Source organism: Tenebrio molitor, chromosome 4 (assembly GCF_963966145.1).
Source record: "Tenebrio molitor chromosome 4, icTenMoli1.1, whole genome shotgun sequence".
NCBI classification, from domain to species: domain Eukaryota; kingdom Metazoa; phylum Arthropoda; class Insecta; order Coleoptera; family Tenebrionidae; genus Tenebrio; species Tenebrio molitor.
In genome coordinates this window covers 657,160-679,392 of record NC_091049.1, presented here as the reverse complement: position 1 = coordinate 679,392, position 22,233 = coordinate 657,160, and the positions used below count along the sequence as shown (strand labels likewise).

Sequence of the window (22,233 nt, the reverse complement as noted above, 5' to 3'; positions counted from 1 at the left end):
CCTGCCAACCTAACCACACAAAACCACCAAAAACTGTTTATAAAAAATCAAATTTAAATTAATTTCAGTAAAAGATACGCACACCCCTCCAGGAATGTCGAAAGATTACACCAACGGATCCAATAAATTGATACGAATATTTAAATTCGAATAAAACATGAAACAGCACAAACCGGCACAGAATAGGTGGCGCTGATGTGACATTTTCAATTCTCTTCAAATTTCGTGTTTATTTTTCTTATTTCAATATTATACGAGCAGTGGAAATTTACAAAGAAAAAGAAAACAGAAACGGCAATGCTGGGCGATGAACTTACGTAAATCGTGTCAAGGAATCGTGAACTCGTTTGAAAAACAGAATTTGCAAATAACGAGTTTTTTAATCTGAAAAAAGCAAATGGACGTCGAAGGTCAGAGTGAATTGGTAAAGAATTCCCAAAAAGCTGTTATTTGACTTCAAGACGTTTGGAAAATGCGAACTCTAGTAGATAAATAAAAAGAAACACATCTATGAAGTTCGCAAGTCGTGTGTATGGTTGGTTGCCTACGTCGACAAATGGTATACCAAGTGAGTAAAAAAATCAAATTTATTAAAAGAAATTTAATGTTTATCTGTATACTTTTCCAAAATTGAACACTGATTTTGTAAAAACAGAATATACGAAAAGTTCATCCATGATTTCATCAATGCTTACAATGTGAGCTAACTAAATAATATTAGGTAGAGTACAGCTTTAGATAAGACAACTCAAGGTCATCTCTCCACTAATGATACCTCCAAGGACTGAAGTCTGAACAAATTATATTATCAGTTAGATTTTCTGGATTAGGACTGGCCAATGAAATAACCAAAAACAAAGCTGTTAAGGATGACGTAATTTTTTTTTCAATAAATTTTTTGAAATGCTTTTGACGACGAGAAGAGTGTTATCACACCTAAACAATTAAGGTGCAGTTTCTGGAAACATTTTATTTGGCCAGTTAGTTAACTCTCCGATAAACACAAAAATCATGTAACGTGATTGGTCACTTTCTAGCGTTTCTATAGCAACGCTTGATTTAACCGGCCGTTAAGTTATCGGACCGTTCCAGAAACCGGGCCTAAATATGTTAAGAAAATGAGATAATTTTTGTCCAATGTTTGCGACTCCGATGACAGCAAAACGACGTTCTAGGCGTTTTTGAGCGAAGAACAATTTTCTTGTTAAACTTGCAACGTTAGGGAAACTAATTTTTATTTAGAGTAGGATCCGAAAGGAAATGAAACTGACTACCCTGTACTTATTATTTATTAAAATAAATTATTTACAAAAGATAAAATCATCTTAAAAGAATTATCGAATAACTTATATACACGTATATGCGATAGAAATTCCTCAAATGCAATTAAAATTCAGACCCACGGTCACAGTCTTGAATGTTAAGTACATTTCACGATTAAGATAAAACGAATAGTGTTAAGTAAGAATGTAATGTCAACGGCGGTGGTAAGAAGTGACCGTCGTTGTACATTAGGTGCTGAAGTACGAGTAAAACTTGAAACAATTGGTGCTGAAATTGACAAGATTATTAACAAAAAAAATCACAATTTTCTTTAGGTATGCTCAAGCCTCGCCACTTGATTTGCTTGATCTAATATCACTTGAAAATCATCAGCCTTGAATCTTTTTTTCGACAGCCTTCAGACGACTAGTCCAAAGTAAAAACGGAAGTACGAATTTTATGATTTGAGCCAAAAAGAACTGTTCACTCCAGACTGCAACTCTTCCTCTTCGTCGGCAGACTGGTGACTAGCGGCTTCATGTCCAACGTGAACTTCTTCTTGTGTTCGAAGTAGTGTCTCAGCCTGGAGGCGGCGTACTCCCAGTACCCGAACGGTATCTGGGAGGTGCCGGCGTTGATCACGCCCCAGATCCCCCAAAAGAAGTGCGACGCGAGGGTGAACACCTCCACCTCCCGCAGTATCTTCTTGGGGTTCTCTTTCGAGTTTCTGGCCTCGAGGTAGGCTTTGACGAAGTGGAGTCGTTGCTGCTTAGTGGGGTAGTGGTCTACTTGTTCCTTGTAGAAAGGGTAATCCGCAGCCGTGTAGTCGTACATCCACTCAACGAAGTGGTTGGCTATGTCGAAGGATCTGTAGTTGTATGAGCAATATTCAAAATCTGAAACGAACAAGTCCAACATTTATTTTTAATGATGCAAGTGTAAAGGATAGTGCTTTGTTTTTGACCCATTTTTTTAATGATAAAGATGAATATGCACAAAGTGGACACGAAAACAGTAAGAACGAGATAGTAAAGATAAAATTAAAAAAGAACGTAAAACTTTGTGGTGAATAAAAATAAAATACACAACTAGCACCTATCTGTATTGCGGGATTTAAATACTTAAGAGATAATTCCATCAGACTTGTTTCGTGATAATTTTAAGTAAAAATAATTCAGGAGAGATGATTTACTGTTTCCAGACATGAAAATAAAAAGCAATAATAAATTAAGGAAATTACGTAATGCATAAGGCTTGTTTTAAAATATTCTCAACGATCTAGTCTTAATTTTCCTCATTTTTAAACTTCGAAGTCTATTCTGTTAATTTCTTGAAAACAAGATATTAATAGAATCATTATCGACCATCACCAATTGATAATTAGTAAATATTGTATTAAAACTGCAACTAATTACTCTATGACCTTGGATCAATTCAAATAAATAAGTATTTTGTTTTTATGGAAAATAATTAACTACGCATCACAATGTCCTACTTTCGACAAGTTACAAAGAGCATTTCTATTAAAGAAATATAATAAAATATAAATGACGTTTTTATTGGGGATTTTTTGACAGCAACTGTCAGAGGATAAAAAAAATGTCACTGGGAAAAAGTAAGTATTAAAATGACAATCACGAGTAAGGGCCGGTTTCACCAACGTGAGTTAAATTTAACTACAGATTAAAATATACGAAAACATTGTTACAACAATAGGTAACTAAAGTAACGAAGCATTTTAACCTACAGTTAACTTTAACTGGTGTTGGTGAAACCGGCCCTAAATCGCCTATGACGTAGCTTAAATTACTTAATCACTTTTGATCGATAAAAGTGATTAAAGACTTAAACCATGACGGAAAGTAACAAATTTCGATAAATTTGAGTTTTAAGCTTTAAGTCTTCCACGACTAAAGTCCATTCAAAAAACATCTGGACTGTCAAAATCAAAATTGCAGTTGTTGGGTTGGTTAAATCACTAGTTATTTTCATATTGCCCGGTCGGTATCTATGACTTTTTGATTTTTCAAACTATTCATTTGTTTAAATTGACATTGTCAAATAAACTGCAAAATTATTCAGTATATTTTGTAAAAATGTTAAAATGAAAAGTTCAAAACGAACTAGGTGGTTCTATTGGCGCGAGAGAAGAGGGCCAAATTATTATATTATAAAGCCATACCTTCAACAAAAAACGTTTCTGATTTTAACCCAACTGTGGAGAAACAGCATCTTGCATTGTGAAAATGAAAACCTAATTAAGGACGATTGGTTAACTAGGTATGTGGGTATTAGAAATGTTCCACCCAATATATCCTTGGCGGAATCGGACTCAGACAGGTATGGGAACCGATTTTTAATTTTGGTTATTGTTTAGTTTTTACCTGTTTATGTGTGTAACCTTCTGTTTTTCTTTGTGTTTTTCATAAACTTGATTAAATTGCTCCAGTTTTTTTAGTTGTTGCAAGTGTTCAACATTTTTAGTTCAATGATTAAAAATGAAAACATAACCTAAATATATTTTGTAACTAGATTTTGACGTAGTACACTAGCGAAAAATTTTTATATCCAAGTACAGTCAAAACCAGCATTTTATTTAAAATTTAATTTTGACAGTCCAGGAGTTTTTTCAATTTACTATAGATGGTGAACTAATCAAACTGCCAAGCTGCATTCCACTGTTTTTCTACTACTTTTATACTATCGCCTCACACGGAAATTTCAGCAACAGCTACTTCCGAATCTTTGTCTTAATCCACACCACAATGGATCAGGATGGCTCAAATTATTAAATATTTTACAAATGGCTTAACTGTCATCTCTGTACAATCTCTATTTAAGGAAATAAACACTTCTCTGTTTTATTTGTTTGGCCATTACAGCTCGTCTTTTCCCACAATTGGTTCTACACATGGTGAGCATAATATGTATTATTACAACGCAAATCCCAAATTAACAACAAAAAATCCAATTCTGAGATACGTATGGTTATGAAATCTAAACTTGGAAAGTTTAAATGCATAATGAACGGTAACCAACAAAACAAACAAGAAAAAAACATGTTGATCACTTCCTCGTAAATACGTTGTTTTTTCACGCTGCCGGTTTTAACTAGAAATCCAATTTGAATAAAGTGTTCGCCTAACACGACAGATATTTATTACTTCCATTATTATGTACATATTGAAAACAAATCAAAACATCAACGATTACCAAAACATCAGTAGCGTCACAGAAAGGTGCAGCGAATATGGACGAGTCCAAGTTGAGAATAGGGAAAGCTAGTTCTTTCTCTACCAGTGGCGTCCGCAAGTCATGTCGATTGTGTTTTCTTGTGCGATCAATTTCAAACGCATAACCCCTGGGTCCCTTTCCCTTATTGTTATGTACGCCACTGTGGCCACGCCCACAGGCTCATCTCTGTTGAAACGCACTCTACCACAGCTTTCCTAAATTTTTCATTTTTTAATTGCATTAAAAATAATCAAACTGTAACTTTTTTTATGTAATGTATCGCAGAAAGAAGGAAATTTGTGTTTACCTAAATCTTATAGGGTAAGAATCAAATTTTATGACGATCGTGAGATTTTCGGGGAAGCCCCCGATTTGGTATTTCCCATCTCGATATCTTACCTATGACTACGATTTGCGGATCATCGTTGTTGTTGTTCTCCGGATCATCTTGCCTTATCAAAATATTCCCTTCTTGCATGTCGTTATGACAAAACACAACAGCACAATTCTCCATCTCTAATCTCTTTTTCAACCAGTCCACTTCCGACACAATGTCGCCATTAACGACGTCCCGCAAAAATTCAGGCACGTCTCCCCCTTTCAATTTAGCTTCGCACGTCTTCAGCCACCTGTCAATCGTATCCCACAACCATCCAGGCTCTTTGTGGAGCGGCACCTGAAACATTCGGACCGTTCACCCATCCGTCCCTCGTCCGTCCAAATTGTCTAGTACTTATTTAATGAAAACGTAATGACTAAGATCGAAAAGACTATCTGCAAGACATGTTTCCTGTCGGCCATCTTGTCCGATCAAGTGTCAAGCGATTTTTGGTTCGTTCCAATTTATATCTACACACAGAGAGACGAATTCGTACTGGTGGGTAATTCATAACAGACTTATAAGTCTGTTCAAAAATCAAAAAACCACCAACGCCGCATTTCCCTCGATAATTACTATCGGCAACGCTGTCTAGTGTAAAATTTTGTGAGAATTGTAATTTTGAGGTTAAGTGTCTTGTTTTTCTGGGCATGTTTAAGTAAAAACAATAAGAATTAATAAAAAATGAAACGTGCTGAGCAATAATAAAACAATTTGAACGAAATTCAAATCAATTGAATTTTATTTTGAATCAAATAAATGTCATATTTTTTAGTTACTAATATAGTATGAAAAAGTTACTACTTAGGGTTTTTTTAATTTTACCAACCTAAAGCACCAGGTGGTGGTTTTTGATTTTTGAATGGACTTTACTTACCGACAGATTTCACCTAAAATTTCAAGTTAGCACAGATTGGCAACAACAGAACAAACGACGATCGCATCGCGTTGTTTGTTCGATTGTTTGTACGCATGCAAGGGCGACTTGATGGAGCTTGATGGGCTGCATCAAACCGCGTCGTTCTCTCGGAAGCGAACCAAAAATCCCACAAGAACACACGAAAATCAACCAAATGAGATGAGAGTGAACCAAGCGATGAGTTTACTGAGTATTAGTAAGCGACAAAAGAGCAACGACGTACTTGTACGTCAGCGTATGCCTCCTCGACAAAAAACATGTCAAACGTGTTCACTTTGATAGTGTTTTGAAATTTATTTTTTTTGGTTTTATGATTTTTTAGGTTCATATGAATGATTCCTACGGTTGGACGTCCCCAAATGGCGGTTCTCGTAACATAACAGTACGTTTTAACAGAAACGGGCTGTTGTGTGCGCCTCAGGAAGGCACGTGAGAGTGATTCAGAGAGAGATGTATCGGTCCACGATACGACAACGCTAGAACATAACAACAACAAATCCCCATATGTGTGTGAGATGAGATAAAGGCAAAGCGAACGCCGACCCACGGCCAGAAAGTGTGGACTTGAGGCTTGAACGGATGGTTTATGTGATCAATCGAGGCATCTAGGTTTTGTCTAGACAGGAATCTAAAGAATTCGAACCGATTCGATCTCGTTTCGCAAATTTTAAAATTGCAAAAGTGGCGTGATAACCTCCGCCGTTGATCCCGTTTCGAGCTTATCGCAACGTGGCGACAACAATCATTCCATTTTTTATATTTCCTGTTCTCATTTCTATCAAACATTTTTTGACAGATTCATTGTGTTAATCAAGTTATCACCGCCATCTAAATATTTCTAATGATGTGAATACATTTTTGCACGCTTTTAAAACATGATCATTTAACGATATTTCATTTTTTGTATCCGAAAGAGGCTTTTTATTTCTTTTCAAACGCTTGAAAATATTTTGGTTAGATTTAGTTGACAGCTCAATTCACATCTGTCAACATTTCTTGACATTTACATCAGAATTGAAATAAAGTCCATTCAAAAATCAAAAAACCACCAACGTCGCATTTGTAGTGTAAAATTTGGTGACTTGTAATTTTGAGGTTAAATGTTTATTACGTGTCTTGTTTTTCTGGGCATGTTTAAGTAAAAATAATAAGAATCAATAAAGAAATGAAACGTGCTGCTAATAAAACAATATGAACGAAATTCAAAGCAATTGAATTTTATTTTGAATCAAATAAATGTCATAATTTATTGTTACCAACATAGTATGATAAAATATCTACCTAGGGTTTTTTAAATTTTACCAACCTAAAGCAACAGGTGGTGGTTTTTTTGATTTCTGAATGGACTTTACATCGAAAGAATTACAGTGAATACTGAAGGAATATTTATTTGTAAAAAAGACGACAAATATACGTCGTTTAGGTTGAGCGACTGTAATCTCTTTTAACCTTCTGACTCGCTCCATTCATTAAAAATTGAGTTATTTATTCTGGACATATTTTAAAATGAGCAACGGTTCTACATTTTCTCCAAAAATAAAGAAATACGATTTGTTAAATAAAAAACGTGAATTTTTATGTTGTCGGTTAAATGTCAAAAATCAGGACTGCCACAAGTTACGAAATGTTCAAGGTCACTCTTTTTTTTTTTCACATCGAAACAAATTTCTCAGTATCGACAAAATGTGTATGAAATTAAATACAAACAATTGTTTATGGATTTTGTAAAAACAAAATTATCTTTATTCTAGACTGTATTTTTAAAGTTCTCGTAACATTTTTTTTTGTCATCAAGGTTATATTAACTGTGTCGTCTTCTTAAATTATCTGAAAAAACAAACTTGTTTGTAATTAAAATCGTAAATGACATTGTCATCTCAAGGTCTTAGATAGGACCAAAACCAAAAATATACAGTTACCCTGAAAATTTTACCATTTGGAATTTTGACAAAACTATATCGACTCTGTCCTGTCTATTTTTCGAAGTCTTTTTGTTTTTTAAAATTACATGATTATTTCCTTCATGTATTTAGCAACCAATTGCGTGACAAATACTGACCAATAAAAACAAGAAAACAAAAAATAACCCGATACAATTTCTCTAAAATGCACATGTGCAATAATCTGATAAAAAATGTCGGTACCTGATTTTTTTTAAATTATTTTGAATAAAAAGGATTGGAAATAATGCGTTTGGTTTCATTCTATTCAGGAAATAATCAGCCGTATACCCCTTGTCCAAAATTTTAATATCGGCAATTTTTTTGCTAATGAACTCAAACATCCATAAATTATTCGGTCAGGAGACCAATTATTATCAAATAAAAACCCTCGACTTCGTCTCGTGCTCTTATTTGCTAATAATTGGTCTTCTGACCTCATTTATGGGTGTTTTCGTTCATTTGCAAAAAAAATTCCGATACAAAATTTGGCACTTGGGATATACATAATATGTGATTATTATCATCCCTTCTCTTTTATAAACATTCTCCAAAAAAAACTTTTATTAAGCTTTTAACCCACTTCTACCCAGTTTAAACTGTGAATGGTGTATCAATGTATAAATGACTCATTTTAAACAATGACTCAAACGCATTGCACTTATAAATAATTTAGTACTTTTTTACGACAATTTTATTAAAAATTTTGGCACCATTACATTGCTTTTACTAAGCCATTCTTTTAAATGATCCTTTTAACATTTGTTCTCAATTTCTTTTTTACATCTACATCCCAAGAGTCTACATTTCACGTTCTGTATAAAAACAAATAGTTTAAGAGAAAATCTGATTATATAAAATATCTTCTATTTTAAGAACGCTTTTTCTAGATTGTCGCTGCAAATTAATCATTTTTGTCTGCTTCGTTTTACGGTGTTCCATTAAATGCTTACACAAATGCACTCAGAAAGCATCTGTTCCTACGTCAAACTACCAGATGGAGCACGCTCTCATCATACCGTAAAACATTATTATCATTAGATATAGACATTCAACGAGTTGTCTAATCGTTACAAACGACAAACGTTGAAAAATCAGATGAAAGTAGAAAAAAACAACAAACGTGAAAGTGCACATTGTTGCACCACTCAACTCTCCAATCGATACTCTCAATCGTTGAAAAAAAACGAATCGATCACGAACAGAATAGAAAATTAATTGTGGATGCAGCGCAGGACTAACTACACGTAGAGTTTCTCGGTATTGATCGTCCTGCATTCGCGTCATTTTAATAAAACATTGAATTTCACCTCGAGTCGTTGCACAAATACATTTCGTACGCTTTGCAAATTAGGTTGCTCGAGTAAATATTTACCAACTCGGCGACATTGCAACATTCAACACGACTAAAAGGTCTTCAGTTGCACCTCCAAGATATCGCCGGAATTCCTCCGAGTTCACCGGAGAGCGAAACGCCTTTCAGACGACCAAAACCGGCTGCACATTTGCTCCAAACGAGTTTCTTCTATTTTAGCAGCACGCAGAAGCGTTGTTTGCACAACCTAGATATTCTAATTTTGCGACTTTATTATATTTGCGCTTTCCAACGTTTGCGTTCCTCTTTTGCAACTGACTTATTTATCGACTGAGTACAAAACCGCAACCAATTAGTGTTGTCGAGGGTTAACGCCCCCGCGGCGATCTGCAATCTTGTTCGCAAATATTTATTCGGAAAGGTCGCACGTACGGAATTGTGCGCAACAATTTATTCGGTGGCCGTGAGAATTTCATTTGTTGCGAATTGATCCTCGATGATGACAAAGACGAAACGTTTTTAGTTCTGAGGAGGACGAACGTCATCTGTTTACCAGGGAATGCAGTCGGAGTGAAACGATAAGTGAGATAGTTAGTTACACAATTAAGTCGATAATAAGGACTTTGATAATTTTCCACGGTTCGGAAAAATACTGGGGTGTTGTCATTAAGAAATTTTCCAAGAAGCGGTTTCGTAATCAGGACTAAAAAAATTATTGAAAGGTTTTCAATAACAGCAAAAACAGTAGAGAGACTCATTTTATGGTAGTTTATGATTATAAAACAATTTGATGCTTGTTTTTCTAATTGCAGAAAAAAAGACTCATGGGATTGCCGCACTTCCTATTTATGAAATAAAGTACTACAACTTTGTACACTTGTTGCATAAATGACTATTTTTTGAAATTTAAAAAAGCAGAACTTGCATAATTTTTTTTTTCCAAAATAGTATATTATGTAAGACAAACATTTTTCATTTGCACTTGTTTTACAATGCCTCCCTAGTTTGTGCCCTCATTGATAACAAAACAAATGAGCATCAACCGTCGCAGTATCCTGCAATGAACGGAAAAACACTAAAGCCACACATATTGTGGTTTGAAATTTTCCAAGACCCACTTTCGCAACCTCTAACCTCTCGAACGATCACATAAACACTCGAAACAATCGACGATCACAAAAAAATAAGTAATGCATGGGTGCAGCGTCGCCTCAAAAAATATATAAAAAAAAACAATCAACAAACAAATTGTATTGAATAAAAAATATTCTGACTGACTTGAATTAAATTGAAAAAAAAATTTACCTTCGTTACTTTGACTTTTATGAATCGGAAACCTTACCTCCATGGTGTGTATGGATGCCATTTTCTGTGCTATCTTTACCGACAGCTTCTCGTCGGCCAGTTCCATCGTCAGCAACGGTCTGGCATTGATGTACTGTTCGATGCGTCCTCCGGGGAATACTCCGTGGAGTTTGGGTCCCAGACCCCTTTCCGACAGCAGCGTGAAGACCACGCTTTCGGTGATGAGAGCCTCGAGGGCGTGCTCGCCGTCGCCGTGCGTCTGCCCGTACACCCTGATCAGGACCTCTTTCGGCTCGCCCAGGTCCTTGCTCTCTTTTACGAGGGACTCCGGCAAGGATATGTGGTAGAGGAGGTTGGAGAGGCCGCCGCTGCAACAGGACGCACATGCTGAGGAAGACCTCAAGATTTGGGTCGAGAACGAGGCGAACGTCCATGGCGTAAACAACGAGTTTGTTGACTTTAGGATAGCAGCTTGCACTCGTTTCCTCAGATTGTTGTTGTAGGAATTTTTTTAGACAATACTGATGTGCAATTATTCGTTTTTTTACTAGCAGTAGAGCGAAAAAAAAAACAAAGTTTAGTTGGTCATGGAAAACAAAACTTGATTCGTATCGTAGATTGACTCGCACGAATATAACTGTCAAATTAAAAGTCATACACTGGATTCAGAATACCGTAACATAACCTTAAAGATAAAGAGTCATATAACAGAACCTTGAAACACTAGTCCGTTTACCAATTTTTAGAGAAACATTCTGGTAAAGTCGTCTTCATTAAAAACAGTTGTTAAAAAAATGAAAACTGTAAATAACAATGTGTGACATGTTTCAAAAACATTTGAAGATCATCTGTTTAAAAGAATCTTTAAGAAAAAAGTCATAATTCAGGCTCTCGTGATAAAGTAAAGTAATGAACTAGATCTGCAGTAATAAGACCTTGCTGTCGAAGTTCTCATGAAGGTTACAACACTTCTATGTTGTTATCCTCGTTAGAGATAACATTTTTAAAAATCAGTAACTACAACTTAAGTTATTTGGAATGTTTCAGGTAAGTGCGCTACTTAAAGCCATCACCTGCTCCTTCTCCAACAAGATGGTGCTCCATCACGAGAAATTTAAGTTACGGCGATCAAAATTGACGCAAAGAAAAAGAGATAAAAGGTAAATAAAAAATGTGTAGAAAATATTACAAAATTGGGTCTAGATTGTGCGTCAAAAATAAAGCTTTACTGAAGAATATTTATAACTACGTGATGGAATCAGCGTTAACCTCTACTCAAAGATTATCAAAAGTTGAAAGATTAGTAAGCATTAAGACAAAAAAAATCGTCACTAGGAAAGTGGAGAGAAGGTTGTTAACGTTAAAAATAAAACAATTTGTACAATTTAAAAATAAAACAATTTGAAACCTTAGGCCCTTGGTGCAAAGAAGCCATCGATTTTATTAATGTCATCGGAAACCGACTTATCGCGGAATCAGGCGATTCAAAATCAAAGAAATTCCTTTTCGAGAGAATTTCCCTTACCATTCAACGTGGAAACGCTGCAAGCACTCGGGGCACTTTTCCAGATTCCGCAATATTATCGGAAATTTTTGGTATTATAAAACAAAAATGTTATGTAAGTATGCTATTAATAATTTAATTATAATTTGTACGTTAGTCATGTAAAAAAAGTGATTCTTACTTGTTTATATTGGTGATTTTTTAACTGTCACATCTAGCAGGCTGTGACTACACTGTGTTATACAATGGAATCATAGGCGGCTAGATGTGAGATTTTAAAAAATCACCCTGTATATTCTTGTACTGTACTGTCTTGTAGTGACCCAGTTTAAAATTTAAATTTAACTTTCCGGTACCGCCACAACAGCGCGCCAAATGTGAAGGTACTAGCGACTAGACTAGGAACTACGAGCGGAAATATGGCGGGGGTAGAAGCTCGCTCGCGCGGGTGGTTGAAGGGGGGTAGGTCACTTTTGTTTGGTTTTTCGAAACGAACAGACCTTGCGAAGAGCGACCCAATATTCCAAAAATCTGTAAGCTACATCTGAACCGATTACACTACCGTTCCGAGTAGATATTTTGTGTCCCCGGGAAGAATTCAACGTTTTTAATTCACCTGGGTAATTTATCCCACTTTCGTTGCCTTTTTGTTTTGTGTTTTGTTTTGGGGGCCAGGACCACGTGGTAAGGGTATGTCGTAGATTTCATTTGGTTGCATGCTGTTTCTTTAAGAGGCGTCCATTTGTTAATTTTAAGCGTTATCCCTAAATTTCTCCCGGGAGGTCCATTTTTGACAATCTGTAAATTTCGAAGATTAGTAGCCGTCGTCCGGACCGCGGGCGTCCATTTTGTTTTTTTCTTTCGCTAACATTTTCTAACGGCACTCGACCCGCCATATTTTTGTTTAGTATTGCCAGCGAGTATTGTATCCCTTTTTAAAGCGTTTTTATTTTGTCGTTATTCAACTTCTCGCGTTTTGTACTCTTTTATTGTCTAATGTTGCGTTTTGTTTTGCTTGTGTTATCCTTGTTTAATGTTGCGTTTTTGTTTTGTGGATTTTCTCATCGTTTAATGTTACGCTTTGTTCGATAGAATTAAACTCGGGTTATTCCTTCGTGTTGTTGCTAGATTTCGGAAAAGTTAAAATAAAATGTTGTAAGTGCGCCCTGTGGGAGCTAGGTGACAATCAGGAAGTCGTGGGGTTGTTTAGTAAATTTCTGTGGAAGCTACGGTTATTTAGAGCCGTTAGCGGGGACGGACCTTAGTCTTTGCGGGAGCGGCGTCGGGATGTTTTCGTGAAGCTTCCGTCGACGGTTATAGGGACTTTGGGGTTTTGTCCGGAAACGGTTGGTTGGGGACGGCGGACCTAGGTCTTTGCGGCTGCGGTCTAGGAATGCTACTCGTACGACCCCGAAACGCTCTGTCACTCTTGCTGGATCGGTGAAATAGTCCGACGTTCATTAATACCCCGAATATCTATAAACGTCGCTTGATTTCAAGATGATTCAGATAATTCTTCTGAGTCCCCTCGCGACCGAAAGTTTGTTACCTCCAGTTCTAAGTTCCCGTTGGCGTACCTTGACCGCGTAGTTCCGAGTTAAACATTGTTTTTGTCATTAATCGAATAGTAAAATATGAGTAATACCTGGGATACGGTTTTTGAAGAGGGTTTTTCATCCGTCCCTGTCTGTAATAACTGCCTTATAATTTGTTTACTTGTTTTGCAAGCTTTAAACTGTCATTTTGTCTGTCATGTGCCCGTTTTTCTGTTATTTTAAATATTGTTGCATTCATCTTGTCGTTTATCTTTGTGATGTACTCAACTAGTTAATTTCTTGTACTTCGTTAACCTTAATTTCTGTCTTTTGTATTCGTTTCAATTTCTTTTTCATCAAAGTTATTACAGGCATTTTTAATAAAAGGTATTTGCGTCCCTCACATGTGTGTTTTATTTGCGGCACTCTTCCAACTGGAACCCTCACCGTTTGCATTCCGAACCTTTCCGCCAAAAGAAAATCACAACGTAGGGCCCCTCCGATTCGATGACGATCACGACCACATTTGTTACCGTTTTGCGCAGGTTCAAATGTTTGGCGGAAAAAGTAATGTATTCGAATCATTACAGTCTTGTAACCGTTTTAACTTAGTGTTTGAAATCTTACTGTTTGTTTCATTCAAAAACAAATCTAAAAATGTTACTTAATGAAATTTCCGGGTGCTGCTTCAGTACGACTACATTCAAGTATTATCCTTATCTATTGTTCTGTTAATTGCTGGAAACATGAATTCGGCAAAAACACTGATACCTCGATGCGATACTCTAGAAAATCTTTGGTAATTTGTATCAATATTGAAAAAATCCAACTTCCGACTTTTGTATCAAAACTTCAATGGTCTGGTTCAAGTGTTATCGTTTCCACAGACAAATGAGTAAATGCCAAAGTATTTATACAACGAAAATGCGATAGTAGTAAACTAGTCACTTCACTGAGATATGCCTTGACCGTGAAAATCGTACATCACGTTAGTACAAATCAAGGTTCAATTTGTTACGTCAAAAAATTCTTTGATACTGTCGACATTGTCTCATTTCTTCGATTCACTTTGTTAAAAACCTACACCGAGTAAATTGTACAAAATTATGCGGTCAAGTTGCGTTTTGGGGGAAAATCTGTCAATTGTCGAACATCAAATGAGATCGTGTAACGATTTTAGACTCAACAATATCCATTTAAAACGTGTAAATGTCAGTAGCTTTAAAACCTCCGAAAATTGGTCTGAATGTCTTTGTCGACAAAGATCAAAGCTGCCAACCGTGTAAATCAGAAATTACTAGAAAGTAATTTTGTGTATAATCTGTTTCAAAATCAAAAATCCACCACTTGTTGCCAAAATTTGACATTGAACTGTTGAGTTTATTTACGTAACACAAAATAATTATTATGTACAAAAAGGTGGTAGCTACCGTATCATCACTTTTGAGTGACATAATAAAATGAGAATAAAAAAACACGATGAATTACGATCTAAAACAACTGTCAACAGTTTTCTTTCATAACCACACTTTTTTCTGACAGTTGCAAACACACTAAAAACAAAAGTTGGCGACGTTGTCGGTTGTATTTTCGAGGTAGAATGCAGTGTTGGTGGATTTTTGATTTTGAAACAGATTATATCGGGCCGTCAAATAAATATATACAGTCTATTTTTTAATCAAAGAACCACAACACCGCAATTTACACTCAAAATAGAGCTGACAACATTGTACACTTTTGACATAGGGTGAAAAATCTCATCATATAAAAATTGAGGTTATTAGAGATATTAGTAGCGCAGCATGTTAATAAAGTTAATAACAACTAATTTGAGAGTTTAATAAATGTCTTACTTTGCGAGGCATTTTTACTAACACGTTCAAATTTTAATTGCGAGTTTGCGTACTTTCAAGGACATTAAAAATGACAGGCGTTGACTGGAATAGCCAATAGATATCATTAAATTCCCTAAATTTAGTAAAATTTCATACTTGCAAACCTAAATCAACAGGTCGTGGTTCTTTAATTAAAAAACAAACTATATTTAGAGTAGGCGTATAGTATAATTCAGAATAAGCGAGCTTTATGTTATGTCAAAAAATTTTGCAAACATGTGAAACTGTCATTACTTTATTCTGAGGTTATGCGTTACATAATTTTGACATGGTTTTTGCCCACAGCAGACATACCCCCAGAAAAATAATACACTTTTCATAAATGAAAGAAGGAAATTCCAAATATTATAACAAGAAAATAAACACAAAACGATTCCATTGATAATATCAAGGCCAAATTAAAAGCGGAGGTTACCAACAGCATTGAAACTAGGGTATTATTAGCAAGGGTCTTGCTGCCAACGTAAATTTGAATTTCCAACGCCTACCGCGATGCCACTTATTCTGAATTATAATATAGAAGCCATTCTAATTCTTTTAACAGTGTAAAGTAATTTTTGTAGATAACCAATTATTCTCCGGAGTTGCATAGTATGCATAGTAAGCTTTTCCCAATTTCATATTGTCATATTCCGTGGAGGGAGAATAGGGAGAATACACTACACAAATTAAAAATATTTTCTAACCTAATTTTATTTCGTTAAAATGTCAGGCGTTTCTTGTGTCATTTTCTACGCTGGAAAAATGTTGCAAACAATTGAATTTCCATAGGTTGCTCTAAATATAAATTTATTTGAAGGCCCGTTACATTACTTTTTAGTACGGATAGGCACGAACTCGACCGAAATCTGTTGCAAATTTTCATTTGCATTAATTTTATTAAATAGTTTTTTGTGGCGCATAAAAATAATCGACTTTTTTACATGTGTACGAAAAGTTTCGATTGATTATTTCTTGTCGATTTGTTTTGAAAGCAATGTACGTTGCTATTACTATTTATAGAATTAATTATAAACAATGTTTACAACCAATTTGAGAAAGTATTTTTATAATGTCAATCAACCGTGATATTTGTTTGTATAGAAATTCAACAAACTGTTCTGTTAATTTTAAATGTTTCCGAAAAACATGGAATTTTTTGAAGAAATTCGTCATTAAAAGTAAATATTTAAATATATATTATGAGTATTTACTAAAATCTTAAGCCCCAAACAAATATGAATACACACACGTCGACATTTAAACGTAAAATTGTGCAACAATATCCATAAACAGCGACCTGTTAGTGTACACTGTAAAAAGTTGTAATTACCTAACACAATAGGTATTGAAAACCAATACCTGCAAAAATAATCACTTTTTAGATAACGTTTTCTGCACCGTCAGACGCAGTTGAACAGGTTTACTGAACAGATCCACAAATCAAACTAAGAAGATTTTCGTTTTATGGTTTGACAAACTCAACAAAACATTCAGTTTTGTGATTAAAAAAACAAATATAACCTCCCTAGAAGAACCAGTTTTAAAATGCATAAAACAACAAACAAAAAAAAAACGCTTATAAACATTATTTGTTGCAATTTATGCGAAAACAAACCAGTTGCCAAAAAAGATGTTTTTCGGGAAAAAATTATGAAATTTTGTTATTTTCAACTTTCTATTTAATTGTTTAATTGTTTGGTTGGAAATATTCGACATCAGGAATTACGTGAGTGTGTACAGTGAGTACACTTTTTTCTTTTCAAAAAAGACAATTTGACTAAAATCTACATAACAGAAAGAATATTTATGCGAACAAAGTTCTGTTCGTTGGAGTTCATAGAACTGCAACCCGTGACAACCATGATAACTTTTGAACTTTACTACGTGTAACTGTAGTTCTATAGTGCAATCGAAAAAAAAATCGAGTAACCCATGACTATCGTAGTTCAGACGGTTGTCTAAAGCAGCAATATTTAAAACTAGCGCTGCCAACTGTCGTCAATTATTTTCAACAAATACCTTGCCTTCAAATAAATTCGGAATTAGAGTAGGCTGTGATTTATATATTTTGTCTATTGACGGTTGGTCGACTTTTTAACACTAACAGTTGTCAATAGTTTAATGTCATAATCCGTATAAACACGTGTACTGTGCTGTCAAATGTCACTGCTGTGCTGTCTTTAAAAATTGCATGTTGCCAACTTCATAATAAAATCACAGTCTACTCCAATTCCGAATTTATTTGAAGGCACGGTAGCAACAAATGCGTCTGTCGTGACTTTTAGACAGGGGTCTAATACATCTCTGTTTCTATGTGCGTATGCCTTGTGCCCTTATAACTGAAAAATTACTAAACGCATTTTGATGCAACCTTCGCCAATAGTTAAAGCGTCTCTTTAACTTGAGTTTTAATACACCAATCACTACTTTGAGAGCGGGGCCTTAGCAACAGCGTGTCTTTGATGGAGCTGTAACCTCAGCTAAATTATCCAACACAGAAACTGGTTAGATGATTCCAAATGATCTTTCAAAAATTAAATATTATTCTTGCATTACTGACTCAACGAGACAAACATATTTATGCACACACGTCTTTCATTCTTATTAAAATGTTTCATTTACATTCCCAACGCGATAACCTAATCTTGATTCGTTTGAACGATGATAACGGTACCAGATGTACGTTTCACAAAGTTTGTGTTGCACGAACCAATTAAACGCAATAAAATGTAACAATATACTTATAAAAAATTCCAAATTTTTATCTTCGGCTGCTGTCGAGTTTGTTGATTATTGAATAACTCAATCAATAACGGTGCTTATCAAAATTCATCGAATTTTTTGCAAGACGCCAATAAAACAATTTAATTATCTCAGACAAAACAACTTGAGTCGTTGGTAGATCTTGTGATAAGCCCCGAATTATAAAATTTTCAAGATCAAGGATAAGGTATAGTAAAATCGTCTTGACTAAAAAGAGAAAAAAAAGAAAAAAGTGGGGTTATGAGAGAAAACTGTTGGACAGTCGTTTTGGTCGTAGTTCATCGTGTTTTTTTATTCTCATTTTATTATTTCACTCAAAAAGTATGATATGGTAGCTAAAACCTTTTTGTACATAATAATTATTTTGTGTTTCGAGAATAAACTCAACAGTTCAATGTCAAATTTTGGCGGGAGGTTGAGCCAACTCAAAAAAATTAAACTTTTTCTAGGGATTTCTTTTTTTCTGCCAACATAATTCAACAGGTGGTGGATTTTTGATTTTGAAACAGATTATACTTACTTTGATAATCACAGATAAACTTGCAACTCTTAGAATTGATCAAGATTGATAAAATGTTGTCGATATCACAAAACGCCAACAAAATAACCGTCACTTATATCACACTAACTTTGTCTGAATTTTTAATATCAATAAATTAGTTTTTTGATAGATTGATTCTCGCCGATAACGATAATATTGATGTTTGGTTTCAAAATAACGAAAATTATATCATTAGTGCTTGTCAACACACAAATTTGATTAATTTCAGTGTTAGTGGTTATTTCCTGCCTTGATATCACTGTTGATAGTTTCTACTTTTTATCAAAACAAGTAAATAATGATATATCAACGAAACATCAATAAATAATTCATTTAAAAACGTTGGTTGTCGACTTGTTTAAAATATGACAGAGAATTCGTACTTTTGAAATGAACTAGAAATGTTCCCCTAAACTATTGTACTATCGAATTCATGAAAAACTTGTACAGCAAAATTTTGTTGGAGTAAATTGGGCTACATGAAAATGTCAAACATCAACGTCTGTCATTATGACAGTTCGAATTTAGCAATCCTCAATCCAACCTCAAACGTATTTAGGTTATCTACTTGACACGTTGGACATTAGTATACTCCGTACTCTGATAGATTGCACGTTTTTTGACAGAAGACAGACACAGAAACTGGTTTGGCGGGAATTAATCTGCAGGGATACAACCGTTTTCTACATAACGTGAAACAATTGTGATGGAGAATTTAGTATTTTTCACTGCTTTATGTTTTGGAACTAGAATTTAAAAACGTACGTACGGAGCATAACATAGTAACCAGTTAAAATATAGTACAGTCGCGAGCAATAAATTTTGGTCGTCAAGGTCATTCTTTGACGTAATCGAAAATGCTCCATTGTAAAACAGTCGTAAATATCATAACCTATCATCATGACATGACATTGTCATTTTTTTCTAAATTTTTTGACATTTTGTTGACGTGGGCATAATCAGGCAGGGAATTTTTTTAAATTTTAAGTCTATGCATGACGAATATCACACATTTTAAGTCTCAATTCCGGAAACGTATCTTCAAACCCGGAAAATTCGTAAAATCGTGCAGTCAAAACAAATTAATCTTTTACCACTCTAAGAACAAAAAACTCCACCAAAAGGATCTTACAAAAACAAAAATTCTACTGACTTGAATTGCGTTTTTTTAAAAAGATTTTGTATGATTGTATTTGAAACAGTTGACATTTCCAACTAAAGCAGATGAAACACGTTTTCTCAGATAAAAAAGCCGCAGGAGAAACTTACAGCAAATTTAGAAAATTGTAAACATGTTATTATGTTTCGGCAAAAAATAAAGATGTATCTATGTATATCTATTCTCAAAACACCACATGTTTTTGTTTTTGTTTTTTTGCTTAAATCTTTTTTTTGTCATCGAGGGAATCATGACGAATTCGAGGAAAACATCAACGAAATTAGTCACACGATAAAAAATCCGGAAAAGATCTATTAAAAATAATTTCAGAATTATCTAAAAAAATGTACAGTGGGGAGCACGGAATTTCGCACGCCAATTTGTACGTCATTAAAAAAAAACTATCTAGTCTAAGCTTTATTGTCATTATAATCAATAATGAGGTGGGATACGCATGATATATGTGATCATGACTGATGTTTCACCTAAACTGTCACGAAACTGCCGCCAGTAGGTATCTCATTTTAATAAAATTAAGTCAGTGAAATGTCCAATGTGTGCGAAATTCCGTGCTCGCCACTGTACGACCTTTCTTTAATACCAAAACATTTTTCGCATTTTGGTTTGAGTTATACAGGGTGATTCACGAATAGTGTCTGATTTAGCGCCTTTATTCCTGAAACAAAAATTACTCTCTCATAGAATACTTTGCTGTTTTTCAATTTGAAAAAAAAATTGAGATCATAGTCATCCTACAGTTGGCAATTCTGATTTTTGACCTCTAATTTAAATGTCACCTGTCACCAACAACTTTGACATGCTAATGCTTTTATTCAATTTAATTCAACTTGAACACTGCCGGCTGTTAAACTGTTGCAATAATGACGTTCCAATACGTTGCCAACCGTAGATAGTTCAATTCCTTTTATTTTCGATCGCGCTGCATCTAGAGTCACAGTCATTCGCAAATAAATCTGTATTAATTATCAACGAACAAGTCTTTCGTTTCATTTAATTGGGAAAGTAGTACCTATGTGACCTTCGTATTTGCGGTTTGCTGTAATAGGTATTTAACAGAGATTTTTTTTGTCACTACTCACAAACAAAACTCCGCGAGATGTAATTATTGTCAAGAATTAAATCAGACGTGTGTTGCTGCAAAATATGTGTTAATTACATTGTAATACTTCTCAAGAGTGATGTTTTTTTGTCGTGGCAACAACACCTTCGTTCGGTCGTTAATTAAATGTTTTCGTTAAAGTGTAGAGCTTGTGATGATCACAACACATGTACTTCCTCTGGTTGTTTACAGTTTTCATCCGACAAACAACGAATGTTGAAACTAATCTCACCTGATATGCTTAAAACCGATATTTTGAGGGGTCACACTCTTCCAGGGCCCGTACAGATAATCCCTGCATATCCTCGAAGCGAACTCCCTCATCTCATTAGAATCACCCGACACCTGTCCACATAACAAATCTTGAAACGTTTTATTACTAAAGAACCTCTTGTGCATAACTTGCGGCGACAATTTTGCAAAGACTCGCATAATTCGCCGGGGGCTGCCACCCCTCGATCTGCCGACACTGATTCCGGCAGAATCGTGCAGATCGATATTAACACGCAGACGTGGTCGTAGTCACGGTTCGCCATCGAACCAGACGCCGCCTAGACGCACACACCCACCTTTTTTGCCATGTTTTCTCCACAACTTGGATTGTATTTCTCTGAATATAACGAGCACTGCGCGTCTGAAAGAATGCTCCAACTGACCACCTATTACACTCGGCTGCTTCGATGAACTAGTGGCGGTTGCGGAGCGCTCTGGAAATCAAAAGATAACTTTTTATCAAGCAGAGGGGGCAGAGTTATTCGCAATAACTTGATTCGCTGCACGCCGCCAAGGTTAGGGGGAATGTGACGTATCGAATGACGTTACTTTATTTGGACACGTCATTAAGCAGGGTTGCCAACTGTGGGGCCAGGACTGGCGACTGGAGTGACATATACGACGTGGCGCGTTCAAAATTCGGTGCAATCATGGTCTCATTTGTCGCTCATGAAGCACTTCCAGTGCGGATCTTTGCTATTATCTCACTTTCTGTTGGCCTCTGACCAACTACAAACACATTTCACTGTTAACCTTCAAATTTAAGCCATGTGCTCTTTTTCTTTTTACATTATAAAGCAACAATGCAAATTATACTCGAACAAATCTTTACAAAACTGTCTTTATTAAACTTCAAATTATTTCTCAAGTTCTTCAGAACTGCTTCAATTACCTAATATTTCACACATTGCAAATGCCTCTTTTTTGGCAACACATCCCACTCTCTACAAAAAAAAGAAAAAAACATCTAATATCACTTTTATTTGTAGCTTCACTTTCTAATATCTCCCAACAGACAAAAAGTTATTTTAAATAAACACCGTTCAAGTTGTTTTGGTATAACGGAAGGCCATGATTTATTTTTTCTTATGTTGGAGACACTGCTT

The 22,233-nt window shown here is 35.2% G+C and overlaps 1 protein-coding gene and 1 long non-coding RNA gene across 2 annotated transcripts; one reads left to right on the top strand and one right to left on the bottom strand.

Moving 5' to 3' along the window:
- The first annotated feature begins 196 nt into the window (after positions 1–196).
- Positions 197–13,797, top strand: LOC138128676 (uncharacterized). The gene is made up of 2 exons (XR_011158838.1): positions 197–568; positions 11,403–13,797. It is a non-coding gene; the product is annotated as an uncharacterized lncRNA (long non-coding RNA).
- Positions 1,276–21,579, bottom strand: LOC138128674 (choline/ethanolamine kinase). Its single transcript, XM_069044874.1, has 5 exons — positions 21,424–21,579; positions 21,087–21,199; positions 10,393–10,723; positions 4,897–5,173; positions 1,276–2,159 (listed from the first exon to the last, which is right to left on the bottom strand). The coding sequence occupies exons 1-5, from the start codon at positions 21,433–21,435 to the stop codon at positions 1,747–1,749; spliced, it is 1,146 nt and encodes a 381-aa protein (XP_068900975.1). The 5' UTR covers positions 21,436–21,579; the 3' UTR covers positions 1,276–1,746.
- Between the last annotated feature and the right edge of the window lie 654 nt (positions 21,580–22,233).

Excerpts from the sequence above, each read along its gene's own strand:
- LOC138128674 (XM_069044874.1), bottom strand. Across the intron at positions 10,724-21,086 it reads ATCGGTTTTAAGCATATCAG|CGGCGGCCTCTCCAACCTCC; the intron begins GTGAGATTAGTT and ends GTCCTGTTGCAG. Across the intron at positions 5,174-10,392 it reads CATCCATACACACCATGGAG|GTGCCGCTCCACAAAGAGCC; the intron begins GTAAGGTTTCCG and ends CGAATGTTTCAG.